A 25,458-nucleotide genomic window follows, 5' to 3' on the forward strand; every position below is an offset into this window, starting at 1 on the left:
GAAGAGGAAAATGAGTGGGAGATGAGAAGACCAAACAATAGATTTAGAAATGTGAAAGAGAAAAAAAACTGAGAAGAAAACGGAGGAGGGAATTTGTTAACGTTGTCTTAACGGAAATTCAGTTAAAGGGTAAAATTGAAATTATTTTAAAAGATAAAATACTGAAATGGGAAAAAAAAATAACTAAAACGTTACCTGAAATTAAGTTAAGAGACTATAAATGTAATTTAACCTAAATTTTTTGAAATTGAATTTTCTAGTATGTATTTTTGTGTAACTATATATTTTATAAAAATAATAATTTACTATAAATTTTGTAGGTTTAGGGGTGAAAATTTGGTCCAAAATTTTTCAAGGAGAGAAGTAAAAATTAAAGAGATAAAATTAGATTTTTTTAAAAAAAAATTATAGGATATAAGTTTATTTGTGTGTGTACAAAATCCATGGCCTAAGAAGAAGGGGGTAGCGCCCTGGAGGGAGTTCGTGTGCTTATTCATTGTGCTGTTAGGTGTTTTTCCTTTATGACCCAATTTGTTTTTTATTGAATCTCCATTGACTAAACAAAAGGGGGAAGTAAAATGAAGAATCGAAGGGGTATTAGGATAATAAAGTTATTTGATATCTTAGTTGATTAGTTAATTAAATTGATTAGTAAGTTATTTAATTAATTATATAAATTTATATAATCTTTGATGTTATTAATTTTCTCAATTTTATATAAAAAATTGATTTTTTTTTGTATTTATGTTTTCAATGACTTAAATAAAAAATATTAATAAAGTATCAGAGAATAATTATTTTGTTATATTCTTTTTATTTCAATATTTTATTGATAATTTTTTTTTTATCTTTTCCTCCTCGATTACAATATTTTTTCATCAACATCCAATGCTTTATCTTTTATTAAACATTTATTTTCTCAAAACACAAATAACAATAACAAAATCAAGTGATCAAGACTCAAATTCATTAAATAAAGGTTGTGACTTTTTAAGAAATTATTATAAGTGGATACATGATAATTATACGGTCACAAAAATAATTGAGGTGATGCAATTTACCACTATTGAAAGTACAATCATCAACCTCCTAAAATAATTATGCAATTGATCACTTCAAATGAATCTTCAACTTATACATCAAAATCTAGTAGAAACAAATACTAAAGACATGAGATTGAGCAATGTGAGATTGTTGATTGAATTATGTGACAAATATTTGTCAAAGTTTATCAAGCACACCAAACATTTGATGATATATTTCTCATTTATTTATAATTAGCTTAATTGACATTCTAGTTTATGTTCATAAAAAAATGAATGATTAAGTAAAATTCATTAGCCTCGTTGGCATTTTGGTTTCTATCAGATATAGATATATATATATATATATATATATATATATATATAATATGAGAATGAGAATATGATAATGATGGTGAATTGGATTTGACACGTGTGATATATATATATATATATATATATATATATATATATATATATATATATATATATTGGATGGTTAAGCACAATTTTTCTTTCTAACCTTAATTAACATTTCACATTCTACCCATATTAGCTTCTATTCATAATATGGATAGTCAAATACGGAAATCATATTATTTTGCTAATAAATTTTCATCGTTTCAAATTCTTTAAGCAAATGAATAATGTTAATTCAACAGGAGTGATAAAAAAACAAATTGCGAGAATTTCAATGCTAAAATAGCAACAGTGAAATTAAATGTAAATTAAAGTTGAAAGCCTGCAAAAAAAGCTTTTGAGAGAGAGGTACTAGGGTTCAATGAATAATTTTTTGGCTTAATTGCTTTATTTGATCTGTTTTGTATATTTTAGGTTTCAATTTGATCCCATACGTTTTAAAAATTTCAAATTGGTCTCTCAGTTTGTATAAATTAATCATTTCTATTAGTTTTATACTAAGTCCATTTATTGTAGGCGAAGTCCAACTGATGTGTGACATGTATAAAATATAAACATTTTTTTTAAATTAAATAATAATAATAAATAAACCTAAAATTAAAAACATAAAATCTTAAATACATAAAAAAAATGTAAACTAGGGTTTGAAATTGAAAAGAGAAAGAACGAATGTGTGACAACGATAGTGAGAGATACGAGATTGGAGTTCAACTGTGACTGTGAAGAGATGAAACGATATTGTCCCTAGTTTACGTTTTTTATTTTAAGTTTATTTATTTTTATTTCATATTGATTATTGATTGAAACTTTTATATCGTAAGAGGCTAAATTAAAACTTAAAATAAGTGTAAATGACTAAATTAACAACTAAGCCTAATATTTTTGATAAATTTAGTGAACTTTTTACTTTTACGATGATTTGGCTAAAATGATTTTTTTAATTAAATTTATATAACTTATGTATTTTAAATTTATAGTTCAGTTGATAAATTATTTAATTAATTTGATTTTTTTTAATATAATACAATTTAATTTATTACTGTGATCCATTTAAGTGTATATTTTAAACATCCTAATGACACCTCTCTCCTTTAAAGAAAAAGTAAAAGAGAATAATGGTAATCTATGGAAAACATGTGATATTTAGGTGTGTGATTTCAGGTGTGGCGAAAGCGAGTTGTGTGATTTTTCATTTTTCAAAACTTGAATTTCTCTGTATAAAAGAAAACTTGAAATTCTTAAAGTTAATTTTCCCTCACTCACTCACTCCCTCCCTCCAGCAGCAGATCTAGCACTCCTTTCCATCATCATCATCATCACTTTAATCAGTTCACATTTTTCTTTCACACACCACCCCAAAACAAGCAACCTCACCTCACCAATCTTATTCTCTCTCACATCACACTCCTTCAAACCCACTCACATTCCAACCAAAATGAAGAACACCAAGCTCCAAACCCAAACCCAACCAACTTCCTCAAGATCTTCATCACTCTCCTCCCACTTAGCAATGGTTGAACTCAAACAAAAAATCTTAACCTCCCTCTCAAAACTCTCCGACAGAGACACACACCAAATCGCCCTAGAAGACCTCGAGAAAACAATCCAAACCCTATCATCCGACGCCATTCCCATGATCCTAAACTGCTTATACGACGCCGTTTCAGACCCTAAACCCCCAATCAAAAACGAATCCCTCCGTCTCCTCTCATTCGTCTGCTCTTCCCACCAACACTCCGCCGCACCTCACCTCACCAAAATCATTTCGCACATCGTCCGCCGTCTTAAAGACGCAGATTCCGCCTCCCGCGACGCATGCCGTGATTCAATTGGATCTCTTTCGGGTCTGTACCTTAGAGGAGAGAACAATGGGAATAGTGGTTCACTTGTTGGGTTGTTTGTGAAGCCATTGTTTGAGGCTATGGGGGATCAGAATAAGGCTGTTCAGGTTGGTGCTGCTGTTTGTATGGCGAAATTGGTTGAGTCGGCTTCTGTTGGGAATGATGGTGATGTCGCTGTGGTGCCGGTGGCGGCGTTTCAGAAGATGTGCCCTAGGATCTGCAAGCTTATTAATAACCCTCATTTCTTTGCTAAGGCTGCTATTTTGCCTGTGGTTGCTGCTTTGTCTCAGGTTTGCTATATGTTGATGTTATTTGTTCTTGTTTTCCTCTATTGGATGAAATGAGATTATTGTCTGATTAATTGATACTCCCACCCACCAAGATGAGACATAAGAAAAAATGGTATTCAAAAAGTTAATAATACATCAATTTTTCAGATAATTTTTTGCATATATGTTATTTCGTAGGAGTATGAATTATTAAATGGTTTACTAGGGAGTTTACTGTATATGTATTGACAATTGACAATTGACAATTTTACCCCGTTGTCCAATCATATCTCACAAAGTAGACATTTATTGAAACTTGAGATATTTTAGGAAATAAAGTTTAAAGGACATGCACCATTGGTTACAATCATTGTCCAATGAGATTATATTGTTTTGCCACATCATCACACTCATATATAAGTGTATTTTGAAATATTAAGTGGCAGTAGTGAGTTCTTGTTGGGTGTGAGTGTAAAACTAATTTACATTGACAATGTATGTTCCTTTAGTTCATTAATATCACAAAGTGACAATGACAAAATATGATATGATGACTGTGTAAGACTTTCTTACAATGTTGGTGTATATCTTTTAAAATCTATAAAGTTTAAAGAGTTTTAATTTTGTCTTAAAATATATTTATTTTAGGCCATACTATTTGATATTTTGGTAGTCTTTGATGAATGGAAAGAATAGGAACCAAATGAAGTAGTTCAGTTTTCTTGGTTCATTCCGTTTTAGTAGAACCACAATGTGTCACTTTTTTAATCCTGTTTTGTTCAGTTTCCAAAAAGCACTAAATATAGAATGTAGCTAGTGTAAAGACCAATCTCATGTTTGCAAAATGCCACCTTAGACATATATCAAAACTGGTAATAATTTAGATAAAGACTAAAAGTTGTATTTGGGTGGATGAATTGCTGGCTGAAAATTTAGCTTCTATTTACTATAGTTGATTCATTAAGATTTTGTTAGACATGTTGATATTAGAGCAATGACATTTGGAAAATGCAATATGATATGGCCATGGCCCATGTGCAATGAGAATGATGTTGGAGCTTGGAGAGTGGTTTTAGTAAATGCAAAGGGTAATTCTAATGACCAAAGCTATGGGTGTTGAAAATTCGGCTCTAGTAATTTCTTCTTGACTAAATGGTGGTAGAGACTAGAGAGATCCATATTAATTTATTTTGGTAAGTGTTGTTAAATAGCGGCTATTGCGCTATAGTAGCACTATGGTGTTATAGTGTAGCAGAATTTGAACAAATTGATATGCTATTTAGTACAAAATTATGTCAAATAATGGCTATAGTGGTGCTATAGCACTATTGTGTAGCAGAATTTCAACAAGCTGCTATTTTTTGCAATATGTGATAGCGATTCCCAACACTGCTTTTGGTCCTGTCAATCTCATAATGTGTTTTTTCAATTTGGGAGGCTGTTTTTTGTTATCGACTTTCATAGATTACATTGCCAAATTATCATTTTGTGATAGAAGACACCTACAGAAAAAAGATTGAGTTAATTGAGTATTGATTGCAGGCTGGGGCAATTGCACCACAAAGCTTGGAACATTTGCTACCTAGTATTCATGACTGTCTCTCCAGTAGTGATTGGGCAACACGTAAAGCAGCAGCAGAGGCGTTAAGTTCCCTGGCTTTGCATTCAAGCAGTTTGATTACTGATAAAACAACACCCACACTGGCATTGCTTGAGGCTTGCCGGTTTGACAAGGTAGTTTTTGCCATAAATTTTCTTTTGATAACTTGCCACATTAGCTTCTTGCCATGCCATATTTGTTTTTTGAATTGCTTGTTTCGAATGCTACATCATTTTATGATTTCATATTAATCTTATTTTCATGAAATGATCCATTTCATATAATGATTTAATTCAACAGGTGACCACATAAAATGTTTTTTTCTTTGCCTTAGTTGCTTGCAATCTAGTGTACCTCATTGAGAGAGCACTAAATGAATTATGTGCCTACGTAAAGTTGATAGCATATTTCTCATGACTAGTCTAGCCGGTGATATGACAAGAGTATCACATATACTATTCTCTCATTGAATCAGGACGAGAATTGTTTGTCCTAAAATGGTAGATTTGTAATTTGTTGAAGCCTCATTACTGGAGAACTATTTTGTTGGTTTTTAGTCATCTAATATTTTCAGGAAAAAAATGTTATTGATTGCAGATTAAACCTGTGAGAGATAGCATGACAGAGGCATTGCAATTGTGGAAAAGAATTGCAGGTAAAGGAGATGCATCTCCTCATGATTCAAAGCCCTTGTCTTGTTCTAGGCATATTTCATTTGTTTGTAGTAATCCAATACCAACCACTTTGTCCTAGTTTGTCTTTGTAATGCTTGTTTTTTATGCTTTAGATGGTGGGAATCCTGAACCAGCTGTTTTGTCGGAAATAAGTGACCTGAAAAAGGTAAATCCTGATGAGAGGAAGACTGATCCATTAGTAAAGGACACGGATTTGACTTCTAAGGCCAAAGCGACTAGCATCTCAGAGACAGAAAAGGCAGTTGTAATATTAAAAAAGAAAGCACCCGTCTTAAATGATAAAGTACTAAATCCAGAATTTTTCCAAAAACTTGAAAGAAGGGGTTCTGATGATTTACCAGTGGAAGTGGTTGTTCCTCGCAGATGCCTCAATTCTTCTAGCTCAAACAATGAGGAAGAATCAGAGGCAACTGCTAAAGATTCAAACGAAAGAACTAATTCCCTTGGAAATCCCCCTAATGACAATAATAAATATCATGTCTCAGAGAGGGGTATTGATGGAAATTCAAGACAAAGGAATTGTGACGACTTTGCCCATGACAGATACTCTGAAAGGAGAATGAATGCAAAAGAACTGAGGACAAAAGCAAATGATACAAATGAAAGGACTGAAAATGATCAGAGGGAGGGTTCTACCAACCATGCAGGTTTTTCTAGAACTGATGGTCAATCAGAAGTACCCTTCTCCAATAACAGAGGAAACTGGTTGGCAATCCAGAGACAGTTAACACAGCTTGAAAGACAACAGGTTCATCTGATGAACATGCTACAGGTATGTTTCTTACGGCCCAAAAAACGAGTTCTGATATATGTTCTTCATAAGTAATAGATGTTTTAACAATTTTGCAGGATTTCATGGGTGGATCTCATGATAGCATGGTGACTCTTGAGAACAGAGTAAGAGGTCTTGAGAGAATTGTTGAAGACATGTCACGGGATTTATCTATATCATCAGGCCGTAGATTCGACGGATCATCAAGTCGGCCGTCTAGCAAGTATAATGGTTTTAATGATTATTCCAATGCCAAGTATGGAAGAGGTGGTGATGGACGCATCCCATATAATGAAAGATTCACCCAAACTGATGGTAATGCTATGGGGATGAGGGGAAGAGGGCCATCTTGGAGATCTGACATGCCTGAGGGTTGGGATTTTTCTGGTTATGGTGCTTCTAGAAACAGCCAAATTCCCTTGAGGAGAGCTTTTGGTGGTAGTTCTGTTGATGGAAGATCACCAAAATCAATGCATGAGAGTGATCTAGGGGGCAGCAGGAGAGCTTGGGATAGAGCGGCAATGCCTATACGGCTTGGTGAGGGGCCCTCTGCAAGAAGTGTTTGGCAAGCTTCAAAGGACGAAGCTACCTTGGAAGCAATTCGGGTTGCTGGTGAGGACAATGGAACATCTAGAGCAACAAGAGTAGCAATCCCTGAAATGACTGCAGAAGCTCTGGCTGATGACAATGTTGAACAAGAGAGGGATGCAATGTGGGCTTCTCTGTGTAATGCAATGGATGCCTTTCAAGCAGGTGACGTAGATTCGGCCTTTGCAGAAGTGTTGTCTACCGGAGATGATCTTTTGCTTGTGAAGCTAATGGATAGAACTGGCCCTGTAATGGACCAACTTTCAAGTGAGATTGCATGTGAGATCTTGCATTCCATTGGACAATTCTTACGAGAGCAGAACGTGTTGGACATCTGTTTGTCTTGGATTCAACAGGTATGCTTCTCTTCTGTTCAAATTTTGTTTTTATTAGTCATAATATATATATATATAATAAGGGATGTCATTATGAGTGAACTGTGATGCGACAAATATATATTAGAGGATATTCTTGAAATTCAAATTAGATAAATTAATCATATCGAATATCAATAAATTAAACAAAACGTGCATATATATATATATATATATATATATATATATATATATATATTATCTCATTATATGAGTTTTTCTATTCATAATAACACTTCCCACTTCCCAAATATAATATGAATTGATGATATTTCTATTCGTTTGGTTATTTTATCAAAAGGAAAAACTAGCAAAGTTTTGAATTGCCTGAATAGATCTTCATCTATAAAATTGACACAACATTATTGAAGGGTTTCAACGACCCCCCTCTGTGTAATTAATTTTGCAACTAGGCATTCTTATTTCTCAAGATTTGGAATTTGAATCTCCTGATGATTTTTAATAATAGATCTCAAGCTTTGCAATGTATTAATGTTTTGTTATGTTTAGTTGGAGGACTGACATACATTCTGTTTCTTCTGCATTGTCACCAGCTAGATAGTATAGTATACTTTGTCTAATGACATAGATGTCCCTATTTAAGCAGTCATTCTGTTATAATTAGAAGAACTTTAAAAGTTCATTTTTGGTCCCTTAAAGAAAAATTATTCTTTGGAATTATTACATCCATATCTGGATTAGCAATTAAGTGTATGATACAATATAGTTGTGGTCAATCTGTTAGTGACTTGCAGGTTCTTCTTTTTGCTGGTACATAGTCCAGATTTTAAACCAAGTTTTCCTTTTGGTTCAGAAAATTATTGCTTATATAACAAATTCAAAAACATATTAATTCGTTGGACTTAACAGTTTTTCACAGATATTCCATCAATAATTTGTTTAGCATTTGGTGGTTATTCTGCATTGTACACGATGCTGCATTTGCTTCCTTTTTTGCCAGCTTTATATCTTTCATATGAGGCTTAAGATACTAAAATCGCGATCATAATATTCAGTTGGTGGAGGTGTTATTGGACAATGGCCCTGATACTTTTGGCATTCCCATGGAAGTGAAGAAAATGCTCTTGCAAAATTTAGATGAAGCTTCAGATACAGTTGAGGACTGGGAAGGTGTTCCTCCAGATCAACTTTTATTGCAGTTGGCATCAGCCTGGGAAATTGATCTTCAACAGCATGACAAATAGGCTCATAAAGAACAAGCTATGCTGATACTAAAGACTCCTCCACATTTTAACTTTTGAATTGGGGATGATATCCTTAATAGTTTTATTGAGTTTACAATTTGAAATATATATGCTACTCAGGTTTAAGGCCCGCAAGTTATTTCAAAAAAGGTTTAAGGCCCGCAAGCAAAAATTACATTGGCACAAATTCATGATGCTCCATTTTCTCCTGCATCTGGTGACCAGTCAGAGCAATGTTTGACCCTTGGCTATCAACATTACTAAGGTAGTGTGTTTATGTTTTCGGTTGTCAGTGCCTAACTAGGATGCTTAAAATCATTGTGTAAATTGAGATGAACGAACAAATCTTCCATGTAATTACTACATGTTGTCTGTTATTGACTAGCCAGATTCATTTGTCCCATTTCCACTCGTTAAGTTTGAAATGTTGAAGATGATAATGCATTAAAGATTCTGGATATAGAAACACTGAGTAGCCCATGCCAAACACTGGATATCATACCGCCAATATAAAAATATATTTTTTTATTTATTATAATTTAAAATCAAAATATGTTTGATTAATGTTGTTTCTTTGTAATTATATAATAATATATTATTTTACCAAAAAAATAAAAATAATATATTCATTAACATTAACAAATGGATAGCTATTTGGCCATGGAAATTTATGTAAATACTAATACTTAAAATGATGTCTATATAAATTTGTTAGTGTATGTACTATGAAATATATTAGTTATTTGTAGGTGTTAGTTTCTGTTTCTCATATATTTTCTTTACCGAAAATAATTATATTTGAGACATTGTTGTTTATTAAACGTGGATATCTTTTCTGGATAACATATTCAAATTTCGGTTTGGTACGTCGTGGACGCGTATTCTTTTTTGCTAAATTCAAATCTTGCTAAAATCAAATCTTCGTTGGATATTAATTTTAAATTTATTAATGTAAATGCACATATTTGTGAGTTTTTGATGTCTATATCTCTCTTTAGAATTTTTAGTTTGAAAAAAATATATAGAAATATTCTACTTTTTTGCCCCAATTGCTCATCGCAACTTGGGGATGCGACTTCTTGAAGGAGATTCTTTTTTCATTTTAACAAATGGTCGTATTATAGGGATGCGACCGTATTGTGACAATTTTTTATTTTATTTTTTTGCTATTTAAAGAATATTTGTATTTATTATTAATTATTTTTATTATTTGAATAATTTAAAAATAATTAAAACATTTAAAAAATCAAAATACTATTATGAAAAATAATAATAATAAATTTAATAATATTATAAATTTTTATAATAATAATAATAATAATAATAATAATAACAATAACAATAATAATAACAATAATAAAATACATTAATAAATAATAATAACAATTTTAATAATATTCTAAATTTTAATAAAAATGATAATAGTAGTAATAATAATAATAAAGTAGGAAGTTGTTAGAATAATTTGCCAAAATGGTTATAATGTGTCAAAATAAACGTGTTCTTGATATTTTGCCGATAAAATAAGTTGGATATTGATGTTAAATAGTAATGTATCAACTTCCTGCAAATTATTATAACACATTCCTCATCTTTTGGCACATTATTATAACAAATTTTTCCTATTTTTCTTATCGAATAAATAAAATTAATGAAAATAATAATAATAATAATAATAATAATAATAATAATAATAATAATAAAATATAAATTTGATGTAATTTTTCCTTCAATTTTCTGTATTTTTTTTAATTTAACGTATTTTATTAGTTCAATTTAATTAATTTTATTAATATAATTTCTAGATGCGACCATCCGTTAAAATGAAAAAAAAATCTCCAAGTGGCATCTCCATTTATGATGAGCTGGGCCAAAAAAGTAGGGCATTTCTGTATATATTTTTTTTTCAAACTAGGTCATTTTGGAATTAAAAATTCGAAGAGTGATATAAGCATCAAACACCCCATATTTGTTTGGTATATTATTTTTTAGGCTAAATTACATCCGATGTCCATTAACTTAATTTCAGGTAATGTTTTAGTCATTTATCTTTTTTTTTTTTTCCGAGTTGATCCTTTATTTTAATTTTAAGTGACAATTTGATATTTTATGTTTTAAAATGTCAACAATGTTGTCCTTTTTCTTTTTTTATAAAAATTCAAAAATATCATCAAATTTTTCAAACAAAACCCATAAAATTCATTATCATCTTCAATAAAATGTAATTTTAATCAAATTCATAACTTAAATATTGAAATAAACTCATATTTTCATTCTTTATTTGATGTTGTTGGAGATGAAAATATGAGTTTATTTGAATATTTGAGTTATGGATTTGTGAAGTTTGCATTATTTTGAAGATGATTATTAATTTTATGGGTCTTGGTTAAAAAATTTGATGATTTTTTTGAATTTTTGTAAAAAAAAAGGATAAAATTATTGATATTTTAAAATATAAAATATCAAATTGTCACTTAAAACTAAAATAAATGACCAACTCGGAAAAAACAAAAAATAAAAGATTAAAAAATTAAGTTAAAGAACCACAAATGTAATTTAGCCTATTTTTTATTATAAAATTATCGAATTTTAATTTATCATTATATCTCTATAACTTATATATTAATGAGTTTTAGTGTACCATTATTTACATGAATTTTATGTTTCGTATTTGATTCCTGTTTCAAATATTTTAGCAGGAAGTAGTAAGATACTAAGATCTGTATATTTCTTTTCATAATTATTTTTTAATGAAAAATTCATTTTTTTGGCCAAACCTCTCTTTTAAAATTTCCAAAGCATTTTATTTCCACTTGCTTGCGATGATAACACCCCCTCCTTTCTAGAGCCTCTACAATTATTATATCAACAATTATGGAGAAACACTTATTAATATTCATTTGTATGATTAATTAATATATTTAAATAATTATATATTATGAAATGGTATTTCACGTTAATTTAAAATACGTCAAATTATTATTTTTAAGTTCAAAAAATTAAAGAGACCTAAGGAATTAATAAAAATAAAAATAAAAATCAATTTCGTGAATTGATAAAAAGTAAAAGATCAAAACTACAATTAAACTTTCGCATTATTAATGTTAAGATGACTAATAATTTCAGTAGTCCTCCTGGTACCCCCACAAATGAAAAACCCTTGTTAACTGAATTTTCTTGAGAATCGTAATGCATGTATTATAGTTTGCAAACAGACATGAACATTGGCAAATAAGACAGAATTTGACAAATTTCATTTTATATACAGCACAAAAATACAAAATGATACATAATTGCACACACCCTAGAGCCATATAGGTACATGATACAAAACAAGAAGACATAATGTGTGTAAATTAAAAACCATGGAAGTAAAGCTAATAAATGCAGTCAAATGCTGCTGACACTAATGATTTTGGGCCTTTTGTCTCTACATAGTTAAAAGTTAAAAATTCTGTACACCAAAAAATTCACAATGAAACCATTCACATCTCTAGAAATTACGGTTGCACCCTCTTTTGATTACAGTCACCAAAGAAACCATGCAGCTAATACTTAATCTGAATGAGAAAACATCACTCCCAAATCCATTCATAGCCTTTGTATGAAACCAAGGGTGCAAAACAACCCCACAACAGCACAGCATAACGGTTTGATTTGATGTTTATTTTGCGGCGTACCAGTTTTGTGCACACTTGGCATCCACAGAGAGGGCGACTTTGAGAATATTCTTGCCATTAAAGGGTTTTGACATGCACTCAATAACTATGGCCTTTGCAACCTCAGCTGACTCTTTTGGTCCTTCTAGTATGACTTCATCATGAACCTATTGTTATGGTAAAATCTTAGCTAAAATGTAACTAAATATTTTAATTTGGACCAAATCATTCATATCTGAAACAGCATTAATATGAATATAGAGATAAAGCCAGGATAAGAGAGCTGAATGCTCATCATATTCGCATATCAATTTTTTTTTGGGTAACCATGTCATTGGTGCAAAGTATCCACCGGCTTTGCCGATGACTAATCTCTGCTTGGGAACCTTGCTGGCCACGTTTAGTGGTTTTTCCCCTCCCAATCATGTTTTTTTTTTTTTCATCCACAAGGCTTGAATTCAAGATCTTGCTTAAGGGATCTGAGTTCAATTCTACTTGGACCAATGTAATGTTGGGGGTCAGAAAATGAGATTGAAAAGAAAAAAATGTCAAAGCAAAAATCAATGTATAAACTATGGAGTACTATGAAGAATGGAAAATAACTAGGAAGAAAGGAACATACACCAATCAAATTAGCAATGAATCATATCAACAAGTGAAATTGTGTAACTCTTCAATCAACAGCCACTAGCAAGTGACTCATGAAGATTGAACAATGCTAGCAACACACTATCTTTTATTGGTTAAAATTCATATAGTCCCAACAAATCTTAATGGGACCCACACAATTTGGTGCGACCCATACGAATTTCAACTAATAGAAGAGAGTATATTGGAATGTGTATTAGAGAGCGTGTTGCTAGCACTTCTCAGAGAAACTATTTGACTGATCAAAATAAATTATTTTACAGTAAATACATGAATTTTACAAATAATACATGAATGATGTTTTTTTTAACATAGACACAGCAAACTCTTGATAAGGTTTTTTTTTCAATAAGATTTGATACAATTTTCTATACTAACCATGTCTTACTAACCCCTTTGTCAATCATCCCAAAATCCATGGAATAAAATCGAAAAAATCAAGTGGATAAAAACACTTGAATGGAACTTGACAAAAAGTGAGTACATTATAAACAGGAAAATTCTTTGCATAAATGTATTTAACCTGAAGAAGTAACTTCCATCCAAGCTCCTTCAACTGTTTATTATTGGATATTTCTAACATGGCAAGCATGGCAACATCAGCTGCACTACCCTGTTGCAATTGACAAATCCAAAAACCATAAAAGAAGGGTCTTAAAGTGATGATGGATCTCAAACTTTGGGAATTGATAGCGGTAGTGACAAGGATATAAATCTGTTACTAACCAAAAACTCTATATATCCGTTATCCTAAAAAATCAGTAATGTTATATTTTAAATGAAAAATAAGTGACCATGGTTGACAGTAAAGTGATAGACATGAGGGAGTGTTGGTTGCAAACTATAGCATTAATATATATGAAAGAATTGAGGACCTGCACTGGGGTATTAATAGCAGCTCGTTCAATGTGACCTTTATAGTAGTTTTGACCTTGATTTATCTCAGGGAACTGCCGGGCTCGCCCTAGTAATGTGTAAACACAACCGAATTCAAAAGCTTCTTTTTTACGTTTCTGTTGCCATCTTAAAACTTCTTTTCTATCATTGTACCAGAGGTCAACTGTGTTCTTAGCTTCTTTAACAGAAACCTGACAGAAATATTTGTATGATCAAATCAAAATTTGTAGAGACTTGTGACCCATGTAAGCACCTCAGAATAAGTGATTGAATGAATTCATGGTACCTTCCAATCCTTAGAGAGACCCTGTGGAGTCTTTCCATATGCAATTGAGAAGTTAAGCATTTTCGCTTTTCTTCTTTCAGAAGCAAAAGCATCCTGAAAAAGGTAAAAGAGAAAAATTAATAGTAAGATACAATACATACATAGTTTAACTGATCACAAGATTATATTTATGCCTAACTTGACATTAAATTTATTATGTATTGTGCGTTTTTTCTCATAGGTTGCTACTATTAGAAAACTACGAGGGACATCTATCTTGAGTTTCAAGGGTGTGACATAATGCTAGGCTGCAAAAAGAAGCTAACTAAGCACGTATACTAACTTGATTAGATACAAATTATATTCCCTTCCCACAATTCCTATTAAATGTTTCTCCTGTCTCTCTTTGAAGGGTCTATATTTTAGGTTGTTAGGTCAATTTTTATGTTAATACTTCAGTGGTTAATTACCAAAATATATTCCTTTTTATGTTAACAACCAATCACAAGATATGCCAAGCTAACAAGAGAGATACAGTGATATAATATAATACTTCCATTCCTTTTTAGTTGTCACATTAGGTTATTTATTAATAAATTTTGATGCTTTTGATGATATGGTTTGTCTTTTTCTTATAATACCCTTAACTATTTATTATCTAATTCCACTTATTTCTCTCTTTGCAATAAATAGTTAAGAGTATTATTGACAAAACAATAGTTAAAGTTGCATTGAACATTGAAAACGACAAATAAATTGAAAAAAATTCCTACAGAAGTGATAGATAAAAAGTAACAAAGGAAGTGGTTAATTGTGCATGGAAAGCAAGGTTAACACCATTAAACTATAAGTAAATCAGAAGACAATTTACCTTGAGGAGAGGAACAGGGGGTTTATCTTCACCAGGCTGAGGATGCCATTCAAGAAGCACTTCCTTTTTATGAACTGCTTCACGGATATAAGGGTACATATTCATTGCTGTTCTGGAATGGAAATCACCACCAGCTTCAAAGGCTTCCAACATACTCTTACAATTAGTAAGATGTGCAAGTAACCTAAGTTCCAACTGTAAGAACACAATGCTCCATCAACAGAATGAAATACCAAAGCTGGTTGATTCTAATGTATGAATTATACAAACCTGTCCATAATCAGCAACTATAAGAGAATTTCCAGGAGCAGCTATGAATGCTTGACGGATTTTGTATCGGTCCTTTTCCAAAGCTGGTTGATTCTAATGTATGAATTATTCAAGTTAGATTAAATCTGCATCTTTTTAAATCCAACAATTAATCTGGTCCAGGTGATACCCATATTTTCAAATTATATGTCATTTAGACTCATAATGCAATACAACTCAGTGTAAGCTCAAATAGAGATAATAATGAATGGGAGCAACTCAGCGACAATGATAAATCTTTAGAACTTGGTCACAGAGGCTTAGATATCACATCAAGAACCAACTCTACCAAAAGACACATAAATAGTTTTATATTTATCGATCATAAAAAAATGGAATCATACTACATCAGTAAATATACATATACAGACGAAACCAAGGACAGAAATATGTATGGCATTCAAAAAATTTATGTAATTCAACAACTAATATGGAATTCTCAAAAAAATTGAAGTTGAAAGAACCTGCAGACTTGGCCTTCTTGCCGACAAGCGTCCAGTTTCTGTGTTGATATTTATGGAACAATGAACACGGAGGTCCTTTCCAGATATATTATGTCCCTGTCATTGAAACATATTAAGCTAGCATAGAGCAGACAGAAACAAACTCATTATTCCAAACTTACAACATACAAAACCAATAAAATATAGATAAATACACACACAATCTACAATATACCGACATCCTACTACAAATAATGCACCATTGGATTTAAAGATGTGCTCATCCTCTGCAAACATACAAGCATGAAAATGTTTCATATGCATTGACGAAAAACGCTATAAATGCCAATCATACTGGATAAGCAAAGTTTACAACAGCAACATGAAAATCCATTAACACAACCTGATCAGATTTAAAGTCCAAAATAAACTTATTAAAGGCCTGTTTTGATTGGCTTATTTGAGTTTATTTATTAGCATGAACACTTGTAAGACTGTTTGGTAGAGCTTATGCAAACAGCTTATATGACATGTCAATAAGTTGTTTTCAGGTTATTTCCATAAACTCTCCAAGATAGCTTATGAAAACAGCACAGCTTATATAAAAACAGTTTGGATTTAATTTATCTGATGTTATCTAAATAGCTTATACATTAAGCACTTAAATGATAAGCGCTTAATGAAGATTTTTACTCAAACAAAGCCTACAAAGAAAAAGAATAATTACCTGCAGGGGAAGGATGAAGTTAGAGATCAAAGAGTCAATTGAACAGACTTCACATAAAGCAGCAATTGCATGACATGCTTCTCTCCCTTCTTCCTCAGTTGGAAAAGCAGCAAAGGCTGTTCCATAAGCAGAATTGTCTATTTCTACAGGTTCATCTTCAATTTCAGAAGGCTTTCCATCTTCATCCTCAAGATCAATGTTAAGAGCCTCAATAAAGTCGTATTCAGCAGAAACTTTGCCAGCTAGGGCCTTTAAAGCGGCACCACTAACTGAGGGCCAGCCACTAGCTGTGTGCATGTCAACGTTCAGGTTATAGCCAATGCTATTCAACTTAATAGCGCGTAATTTTAAAGGAGTCTTTTTGCCTTCTTCTAGCACTTTATCAACATTGGGAACTTTGAAAATCCGCTCAGTTGGAATTGCCTCGTTGTGATTTTTTCTGTATAATGGGGCAGGAAAAATGAAAGCTTTATTTTCATGATATACGTGAATATACCACTTCATTCTAAATGACTGAGAACAATATGTTCCATAAATAGACTTGAAACTTTTCTACCAAATTATCAATTTATTAAGATCGAAACAATTGCTACTTTAAAGATTTAAATAATGTGAACCTGTTTGCAGTGCCACCAAAAAGCAGTACTCGCAACTGTGCATCACTTCCAACATTCATATACTTGGCATCAGGACAATACTTAGACGCCCATTTTCGAAATCTATTAACAGCTACCTCTTGCTCTTCTTTGGCCACCTTTTCTATGTCTTGAAGATATAGTCGATCGACTAGCATACCCTCAGATTCCATTTTGACAAGAAGCTCGCTAAATGGCTGCCAATATTTCTCGTAAAAATCAAACATGCTTCCGTGTAAAAGTTCTCCATCAAGTTTCCAAGGCAAGTCTGACAGATGACTCTTTAGGCTCTCATAAAGCTTCAGAGTGCTTCTAGCGTCTAAGGCAGAGTAACATATCCAAGGTATACGCTCTTCTCTTTGCAGTACTTCAACAGGAGCAATGGTAACCATTTTACCCGCAGATCCGTCTATCTTTGCCTTTTTCTGACCAAATATAGTTGTCATCGACACCTTACCAATCAAATCCTTTTCGAGATTCAGCTTAGCCCTAGACATGACGTCTTTGTCACCTGAAAGTGCTTCAAGAGAATAACCACCAACCCAACGTCTTGATGAATCCCATAGCCGTGCCATGTGCATTGTATCAGCATGAAATCCAGAAACCTTAAATCCATAATTTTGTATAACATGACAGTCAAAGCTATAATTATGCCAAACCTACAGAATGCACCAGTGACTTTGTTATTTTCAAATCTACAGCATATAAACCCAGTAATACAACGTACTATCAGTTTATGAAGCTAGAATTATGCAACTAAATAATCTTTTTAATTAAGCACTATTACAATACTTTTTATAAATTTTGAGAAAAACACCATAACTACTTTTATTTGAGGGTTTTTTCTACCTAAAATCCAATTATTTGAAAATTAAGACTTTCTTAAGTAAAAAGTAATAATTTATTATTTAGGAAAGTACAAACATATGAGCCATTATTTTTTCACTAATTGTGGAATGACATGACCAAAAGGTACCACTAAAAGAACAACATTTCTTTAACCAATTTGCGAGTCATATCTCGATTAGTAACAAAACTTAACCCAGTCAATATGAATCCTTGTATGTAGCTTGCAGAACGAAAAACTAAACTAGAGTTCTAAGAACTCCTAAACCAGAACAAAATTGCTCTTAAGCAAAGGAGGAAATTCTCCTAATTATTTCTTACAATATTTTCTGACTACTTTCCCCTCTTCCCCTTCCCTCATTCTTATAACGTAAAATAAGATATGTTATTAACTAGCTTTTATTTCCTCCATTCATCCTTCTTGAAACTGAATGTCTTTCCCACTTCCTCTTCCCTCATTCCTTTAATGGAAGATCAGTAGAATAAGAGACGTTATTAACTAACTTTTATTCCCTCTATTCATCCTTTTAGAAACTAAAAGTGTGTGAGGTGTATGACTTGGGTGAATGGGGCCCACCATTTGGGCTCTCATTTCTCTTAATTTGCAGTTTTCTATTATTGCCACCCCTTTCAAAATGAACCTTGTCCTCAAGGCTAACATTAAGACATTGATTCTGTAGCAAACTTCTAGGTTCCCCGCTGATGGTTTCCTTATTCCCTTCCCAGGTTATGATTTTTCTTGGCCTTAGTATATTCATGGTTGCAACATTAAGTTCTTTTTCCTGATTGATTCTTCAATTCTCCGAAATTTGACACTGCAGTTTCACAGCTTTCCCTTTCCAGTCCAAGCAAATTGTCATTTCTTCCCAATCAAATAACACCTTGCCAAGCTTATGCATCCAAGCCACTCCCAGAATCATGCCCTCACCTTGTAATTCCACTATGTAAGCTTCAGCAGTGGTCTGGAACCTTCCAATTTGAAGGTCAAACTTCCCACACTTCTTTGTTATAGACACACGGGAATCGTTTCCAAATTTCGCGTTCGTAACTAGTATTTGTTCTACTGGAAGCTGCAGAACTGCAGCCATTTGAGGAGTCACAAAATTGTGACTAGCACCAGTGTCCACCATCATCGTGACCGGTATGCCCTTCACGGTACCTTCCAAATGTAGGAGAAAAGGGAATGAATTTTGAGCTTTGTCTTCCCCTTCTATTCCGAACAACATCATGGAGTTGCATCTCACTGCAGCGTCTTCCTTCCCTTCAGTTTGATAGGTAGGACTTCATCGTCATCGAGTGTCACTTCATCATCTCCTAGAATCACCAAACACAACTGTTTTTCGGCACACTAATGAAGAGGGTGGAACTTTTCCTCACATCGAAAACAGAGGCCTCGCGCCTTACGATCCATTAATTCGAAATAGGGAAGATGCTTGGTTCCCCTACTGCGATTTTCGTGGTTCCCCTGTCGCTCCTCATCACCATTTGTTCGCGTTTGATTTTGATTAAGGTTGGATCCTTGCATGCTCAATTCTGGATTAGAATTTGACCCAATTTGGGTATTTCTGGATTGGGTTCCCCCACTTGGCCAGAACTCACATTTCCCTTGTTTGGGCCTGGAAAAAGACTTGATTCGTACCTATTTCTATTTGTAATCCCATTACTTCCATCTCTTCCCCTTTTTCAATTTTGCGAACGACCTCCACCTCCACTTCCTCTGTAATTCAACACACCCCGTAACTCTGTTTCAACATCACGAGCCAATTTCATCGCCTCTACACGTGTCTTAGGGTTGAAGGTCCTTACTCGCAAACGTACCCTTGACTGGAGGCCACCAAAAAAATACCCAAGGTATCGTTCTTCGGGGAGACGCATAACCTAGGAAGAGAAATATTCGAAATCTGAAATATACTCTTCCACATCTTCAGTTGGTTGAAGATCTTTCAATTCTTCGAATGAATTATTACCCTTTCTTCCTCCATATCTCTCAATCAACGCTTCCTTCAACTTTAACCACGTGAGCCATTCGTATCTTCGTTAGCCTCAAACTTGTTGGAAACTTCCATCTCAGCCATTCGTATCTCCATAGCCTCAAACTTGTTGGACATTTCGGTGGCATTTGGTTTCGCTAGCTTCTATCTCAATCCGGCAGGTTGGACCAATGATACAACTCATAATTTTAATGGAAGAAAAAGGTATATTATTTCTTAAAAGTCAAAGTAGCATCTCTTACAATTACGAGATCAGGAGAAGATGTAGAACTAAAAACTAAACCAAAGTTCTAAGAACTCCTAAACAAAGCAAAATTGCTCATAACCAACGAAGGAATTTCTCCTAATTATTTCTTACAATATTTTCTGAATACTTTTCCTTCTTCCCCTTCCCTCATTCTTATAACGTAAAATAAGATATGTTATTAACTAACTTTTATTTCCTCCATTCATACTTCTTGAAACTGAATGTCTTTTCCACTTCCCCTTCCCTCATTCCTTTAATGGAAGATCAGTAGAATAAGAGACATTATTAACTAATTTTTATTCCCTCCATTCATCCTTTTAGAAACTAAATGTGTGTGAGGTGTGTGACTTGGGTGAGTGGGGCCCACTCTTTGGGCCTTCATTCCTCTTAATTTGCAGTCTTCTATCAGAAGGCATAAACCAAGCACAACTATCATATTTCACCCATATGGTTCAAAGAGGAAGTCAAAGACTACATACATAAGTGAGAATTTATAGGTTGCCCGTAATAGGGAAAATATATAAGGGTGTGCAATATTCAAAAAATTAATGAAAACATGGAAAAACACAGATAATTGTAATTCCAAGCTTAGAGGTGGACGGAATGAAATTACAATCATAGAGCACTTAAATATATGAAGTAAACATCAAACGTAAATAATGCAATTATGCAACATAGAAAATGACATTCTTGTCCCTTTATAGAGTTTCTAGAGCCAAGTTTGTTCCCTCAAAATGGCCTGTTACTGGTCATTTATCGCCTTTCTATATTTTTTTGGATGTTGTACCAGCAAATACCCTATTCAAGATCATCTGTACATTATCCTGGCATATTATAGTCCCCTTGTGTAATTTTTTATTTTCTGAAGGAACTACAACATAACACCAAGACAAATATGTCAGGTATATTGTATATAAACCGCCTTTAGATATATGAGACTAGAGTTGGGTAGAGACTATACGTGATACAGTGAAAAGGTAGGGCTTTCCCCTGTTTATATTACTAGACGATGAGATAAGAATGTCAATTGGCCCTTAACAGCCACATTTATCAAATATCGCTCCTTTAATATGATGCAAGTTTTTTGCTCCGCACATACAACACGTGCCAACAATTTTCTACCAGGTTAGCGTTTATTTAAACACTAACTGCATAACCACAGCAATTCTTCTACTAGTCAAACTACTAACTTTACCATCCAAACAAAAGCAATTCTTCTAAACTCACTTTTAAAACATCATTTCAAAATGCAAAACATTTTTACATCAAATTTGTTTGAATAAATTCTACCAAAACTTAAATCATACAAACCCTTAAGAGGTTCTTCACATAACGATACGATTAAAAACATAAAACGAAGAATGATAAGAAAGAACAGCTACCTTTTTTATGGATGGATCTTGAAAAAAATTGGCAAACTTATTTAACATCTCTTCGCCTCCACCATCAAGAACATCTACCCAGATACAGGACTTCCCACCTCCAAAATCAGCTTCTGGGCCAGAATAAATACTGAAACATACTATCTCCCCATGATCTACAGGTGTTTCTTGTTTGACATCTATCTTGGACACCTTTTAAGACATTAAAAATTGGAACATATCACATGCTCAAAAATTGTGAAATACAAATAGCCAAGAGACTCATAGCAACAAAATTGCCAATGCAAATTAAATTGAAAAAAGGTTAAAGAAAACAATATATATTCAATTTGTATTGGTTAGAAAGGACCAAAGGATACATCATTGAACTCATGTTCAACGTATATGCATATTAGAAAAGGAATCTAGTTATGTACTATGTTGCAATTAGGGCACAACGCCACAACCATAATTAAAGTTAACTAAGTCAACAGTTATACCTCAGTATCACATGCATGAATAAGATGCCTGTAATTTACTGTAAGCATCTTAGCTACTTCCTCCGCATGAGAAAGATTATTAACAACCAATATGTCTTCATAGATACTACATAGCCTGTCCCGAAGTTTCAATTGTTCATCACTGCGTATCATAGCAACAGCAGATTTTGCTTGAGTTTTGTCCTTTGCAGTTGTAGCCAAACTGTGGTTGCCATTAACTCTATCGATTTTCTCTTCACTGAACTCTAATGAAGAATCATTTGACTCAGTGTCAACTCTTTCAGTGTCTGGTAATACTTTCGAGTTTAATATAGAATGTTGAACAGAAGATGAGTCAGGTTCATGTAGATCCTGCAGCATAAAATTGTGCCCTTCATTTTCAGATATAGTTGGTTTTTTACTATTCGAAAAAGCAATTGTATTTGTATTGGACGGATACGAACTACTCTTGTCGAGAGCATGCATTTCCATTCTGATCTGAGTCAATTTATAACTAGCCTCAGCCCAGCCGGTTTCATCACCAGATAATTTTCTACGAGAAGGGGTTTTGGGTAATCTGTAACCCCGAGAACCCAAACACTTCATCAGCCTAACTTGGTTGTCATAGGAACTCAAAGAACTCAGCTCTTCTTCTTGTCTTGTTTGATTTGTTACCTCCAACATATTATATGATGCAGTTGAAAATTTCATAACTGAAATATGCATTTGAGAGTTACGACTATACACCATGTCATTGCATTTATTCAACCCAAAAGATATTCGCTTTAGACAATGTGAACCTTCTCTAAATTGAAGAGAGTTACTAGACAAATTGCTATGTAGATGGACAATGTTGGCAATCTGGATTGATTGGACTTTTCTTCTATCATGCATAAAAATAATAAAAAGGTACCAATCAATAGAATGAAATAGCATATTTTACTTTTCACTCTAGCTCATTGAAGATGCAATATAGTAACAAACAACAAGGTAAAACAAGGCTATGTAGCCATGTGTGATGTCATGAATGATAATAAAATATATAATTTCTGCCGTTCTATTCCATGATCGACATTTGCAAATAGTTACGCTCATGCTCAGGATAATATGATGTCACTAGTTGCATGCACTGTTTAGCAACGACAAAAATAATTAAAATAGAAACACTGCATCGGTAAATGTTAGGTGCTTCTTATTTATTTCAGTCTCAACATCTTAAAACTAGGGATGAAGCAAGGACTTCTACACCATAAAAGTCAACAGTCAATGCAAAACAATTTTAGCTTGCCCATTTTCTGATGAGTAATACAAAATATTAATTTCCAATTACATAACAAAAATGTGCACAAGAAAAGGAATAGGAAGACTATCAAAGAACTTCAATAGTCATTTACATGCCACTTCATGGTTTACAATTTATGCCTTGCTTCCTAGTAACTAGCTATTCAATGTTGAATTGTTAATTTTTTTTAAACACTGGTTAAGCAACTAGCAAAATTTAAATCAAACTTATGAATATAAATGTCCAACTTCATGCATTAATTTTTGTGGTGTGCAGAGTAACAATTTCTATAAACCGTTGATTTTTCATTTTTATTTTCTCTCAATTTTATACCCTTAAAAGTGAAAAATCGCGTTCAAGCCTTCACAAGTCACAATATCAGAACAATCCATCCATAAACTGAACATTTATGATTATGCAGTAACAAAGACGACCGTGTGAGAAAAGTCCAAAAAATACAACTAGCAAAAGCTTTAAATATTTTCATCTGAACACACAACATACACACAAACTTCAGGCAAAATTCTGCTTCACTTTTACTAGCAAATTGAACTCTGTCCACACCTTTATTCAATGCCTTTCACACCCCCTTTTTACCCTTTCAGAAACAGCAGGATAAAGCACAAATTTCACCAAATCCCAGAGAGAAGACACAAAACAAAAACCAAAACAAAACAAAACCAAACTTCTATTTCAAATTTCATCCCTAGAAATGCATTGTTGAGCATTTCAAAAGTTCAAATACAGCGCAAAACCAAGTTACTACCTCTGTCCCTAAATATAAGCATATTTTGAAAACAAAAAATTGTCCCTAAATATAAGCCGCATTTCAAATTACTAAATACACTTATCATCAATTTAAAAATATACTCCTAATTAGTACTACTAAGTGTACAAAGTTAAACACACCCCTATAGAAAATGGTACTTTAGTAACAAGTAACTACCTATACACAAAATAAACACATTAAACATACTACAATTTTCTTAATATACGTGCAAATCATAAAAGGTGCTTTACAACATAGTTCATTTAACAAAATCACTAAAAAAACACTGTACAAATATATAAATAAAAAAACATAAACAAGCAAAAATTATATCATAGTCTTAATAATATCACAAAAAATATACCAATGTCATAAGGGGATTTTAAGACATGTGGCGAAGTAGAAGAAAAAAAAGACCCAACGAAAAAAGATAAGAACTTTGGATTAAGAATGAACAAACCTGTGATGGGGTGAACCATAGGAAGCGAAAAAAGACAGAGAATGGAGAGGAAAACGAAAGGGTCGAGAAGAAGAGTGAGAAAAGGATAAACAAGAAGGACAATAGTAAGATGATCTAAAACCAAAAGGGTTAGTCTGAGAAGAGACCCCCATGGAGGAAAACACACAAAATAGCTTCTCCAGCTTTGTGGTGTGAGAAAAGTGCTTTGTTATATTACAGTGGGAAAAAAGGGTTAATAAGAGAAAAGGGTGAGTTAGAGGGTTATTTGAGTTGGAATAATACAAGTTGGTGTTTTAGTGAAGAATTGTGGAAAGAAAACATGTCCATAAGAGAAAACTGAGAGATTGAGAAAGAGGGGAATTTGGAGTTTGAAAGAGAGAAAACATAAAACCCTGCTTCTGCTGCAACTTTGAATACTGTTGTAAAGTACAAAACCTGAAATGAAATGGGAAATAAAAAAAATAAATTATTCTAGTGCGCGGCTTATTTTATTCTACTTTATTTCTTAAAAATAAATAAAAATGATTTTTTTTTCTTTCAAAAATACCTCTATGTTTTGTTGAGACGATGTCAAAATGTTTGATTGGCCCGATGGACATGTATTATAGTACGTTGGGCTCAACTTTGACGTAGATTGGTGGAACTAAATCTAATTTGAGAATTGTATTCGGCACCCCCCACTTTTACCTCCCATCCCCCCAACTATAAGTAAAAGACCATACTGCCCCTAATTTTAACTATAAAACCTTAAAAAAAATACACTTTTTTTTTCCACCCATTTGT

At 32.8% G+C, this 25,458-nt stretch overlaps 2 protein-coding genes across 2 annotated transcripts; one reads left to right on the top strand and one right to left on the bottom strand.

Moving 5' to 3' along the window:
* The first annotated feature begins 2,584 nt into the window (after window positions 1–2,584).
* On the top strand, window positions 2,585–9,244 carry LOC101509953 (microtubule-associated protein TORTIFOLIA1-like). The gene is made up of 6 exons (XM_004500081.4): window positions 2,585–3,573; window positions 5,095–5,286; window positions 5,750–5,807; window positions 5,940–6,619; window positions 6,697–7,563; window positions 8,598–9,244. Exons 1-6 carry the CDS (start codon window positions 2,878–2,880, stop codon window positions 8,784–8,786), a joined length of 2,682 nt encoding a protein of 893 aa, XP_004500138.1. The 5' UTR covers window positions 2,585–2,877; the 3' UTR covers window positions 8,787–9,244.
* Window positions 9,245–12,018: 2,774 nt separating this feature from the next.
* LOC101510274 (DNA polymerase I B, chloroplastic/mitochondrial-like) lies at window positions 12,019–25,130 on the bottom strand. The gene is made up of 12 exons (XM_004500082.4): window positions 24,676–25,130; window positions 22,186–23,047; window positions 21,707–21,898; window positions 17,223–17,899; window positions 16,606–17,044; window positions 15,900–15,995; window positions 15,397–15,489; window positions 15,127–15,321; window positions 14,277–14,369; window positions 13,969–14,181; window positions 13,617–13,706; window positions 12,019–12,612 (listed from the first exon to the last, which is right to left on the bottom strand). Exons 1-12 carry the CDS (start codon window positions 24,825–24,827, stop codon window positions 12,451–12,453), a joined length of 3,264 nt encoding a protein of 1,087 aa, XP_004500139.1. The 5' UTR covers window positions 24,828–25,130; the 3' UTR covers window positions 12,019–12,450.
* Between the last annotated feature and the right edge of the window lie 328 nt (window positions 25,131–25,458).

Source organism: Cicer arietinum, chromosome 5 (genome assembly GCF_000331145.2).
Source record: "Cicer arietinum cultivar CDC Frontier isolate Library 1 chromosome 5, Cicar.CDCFrontier_v2.0, whole genome shotgun sequence".
NCBI lineage: Eukaryota > Viridiplantae > Streptophyta > Magnoliopsida > Fabales > Fabaceae > Cicer > Cicer arietinum.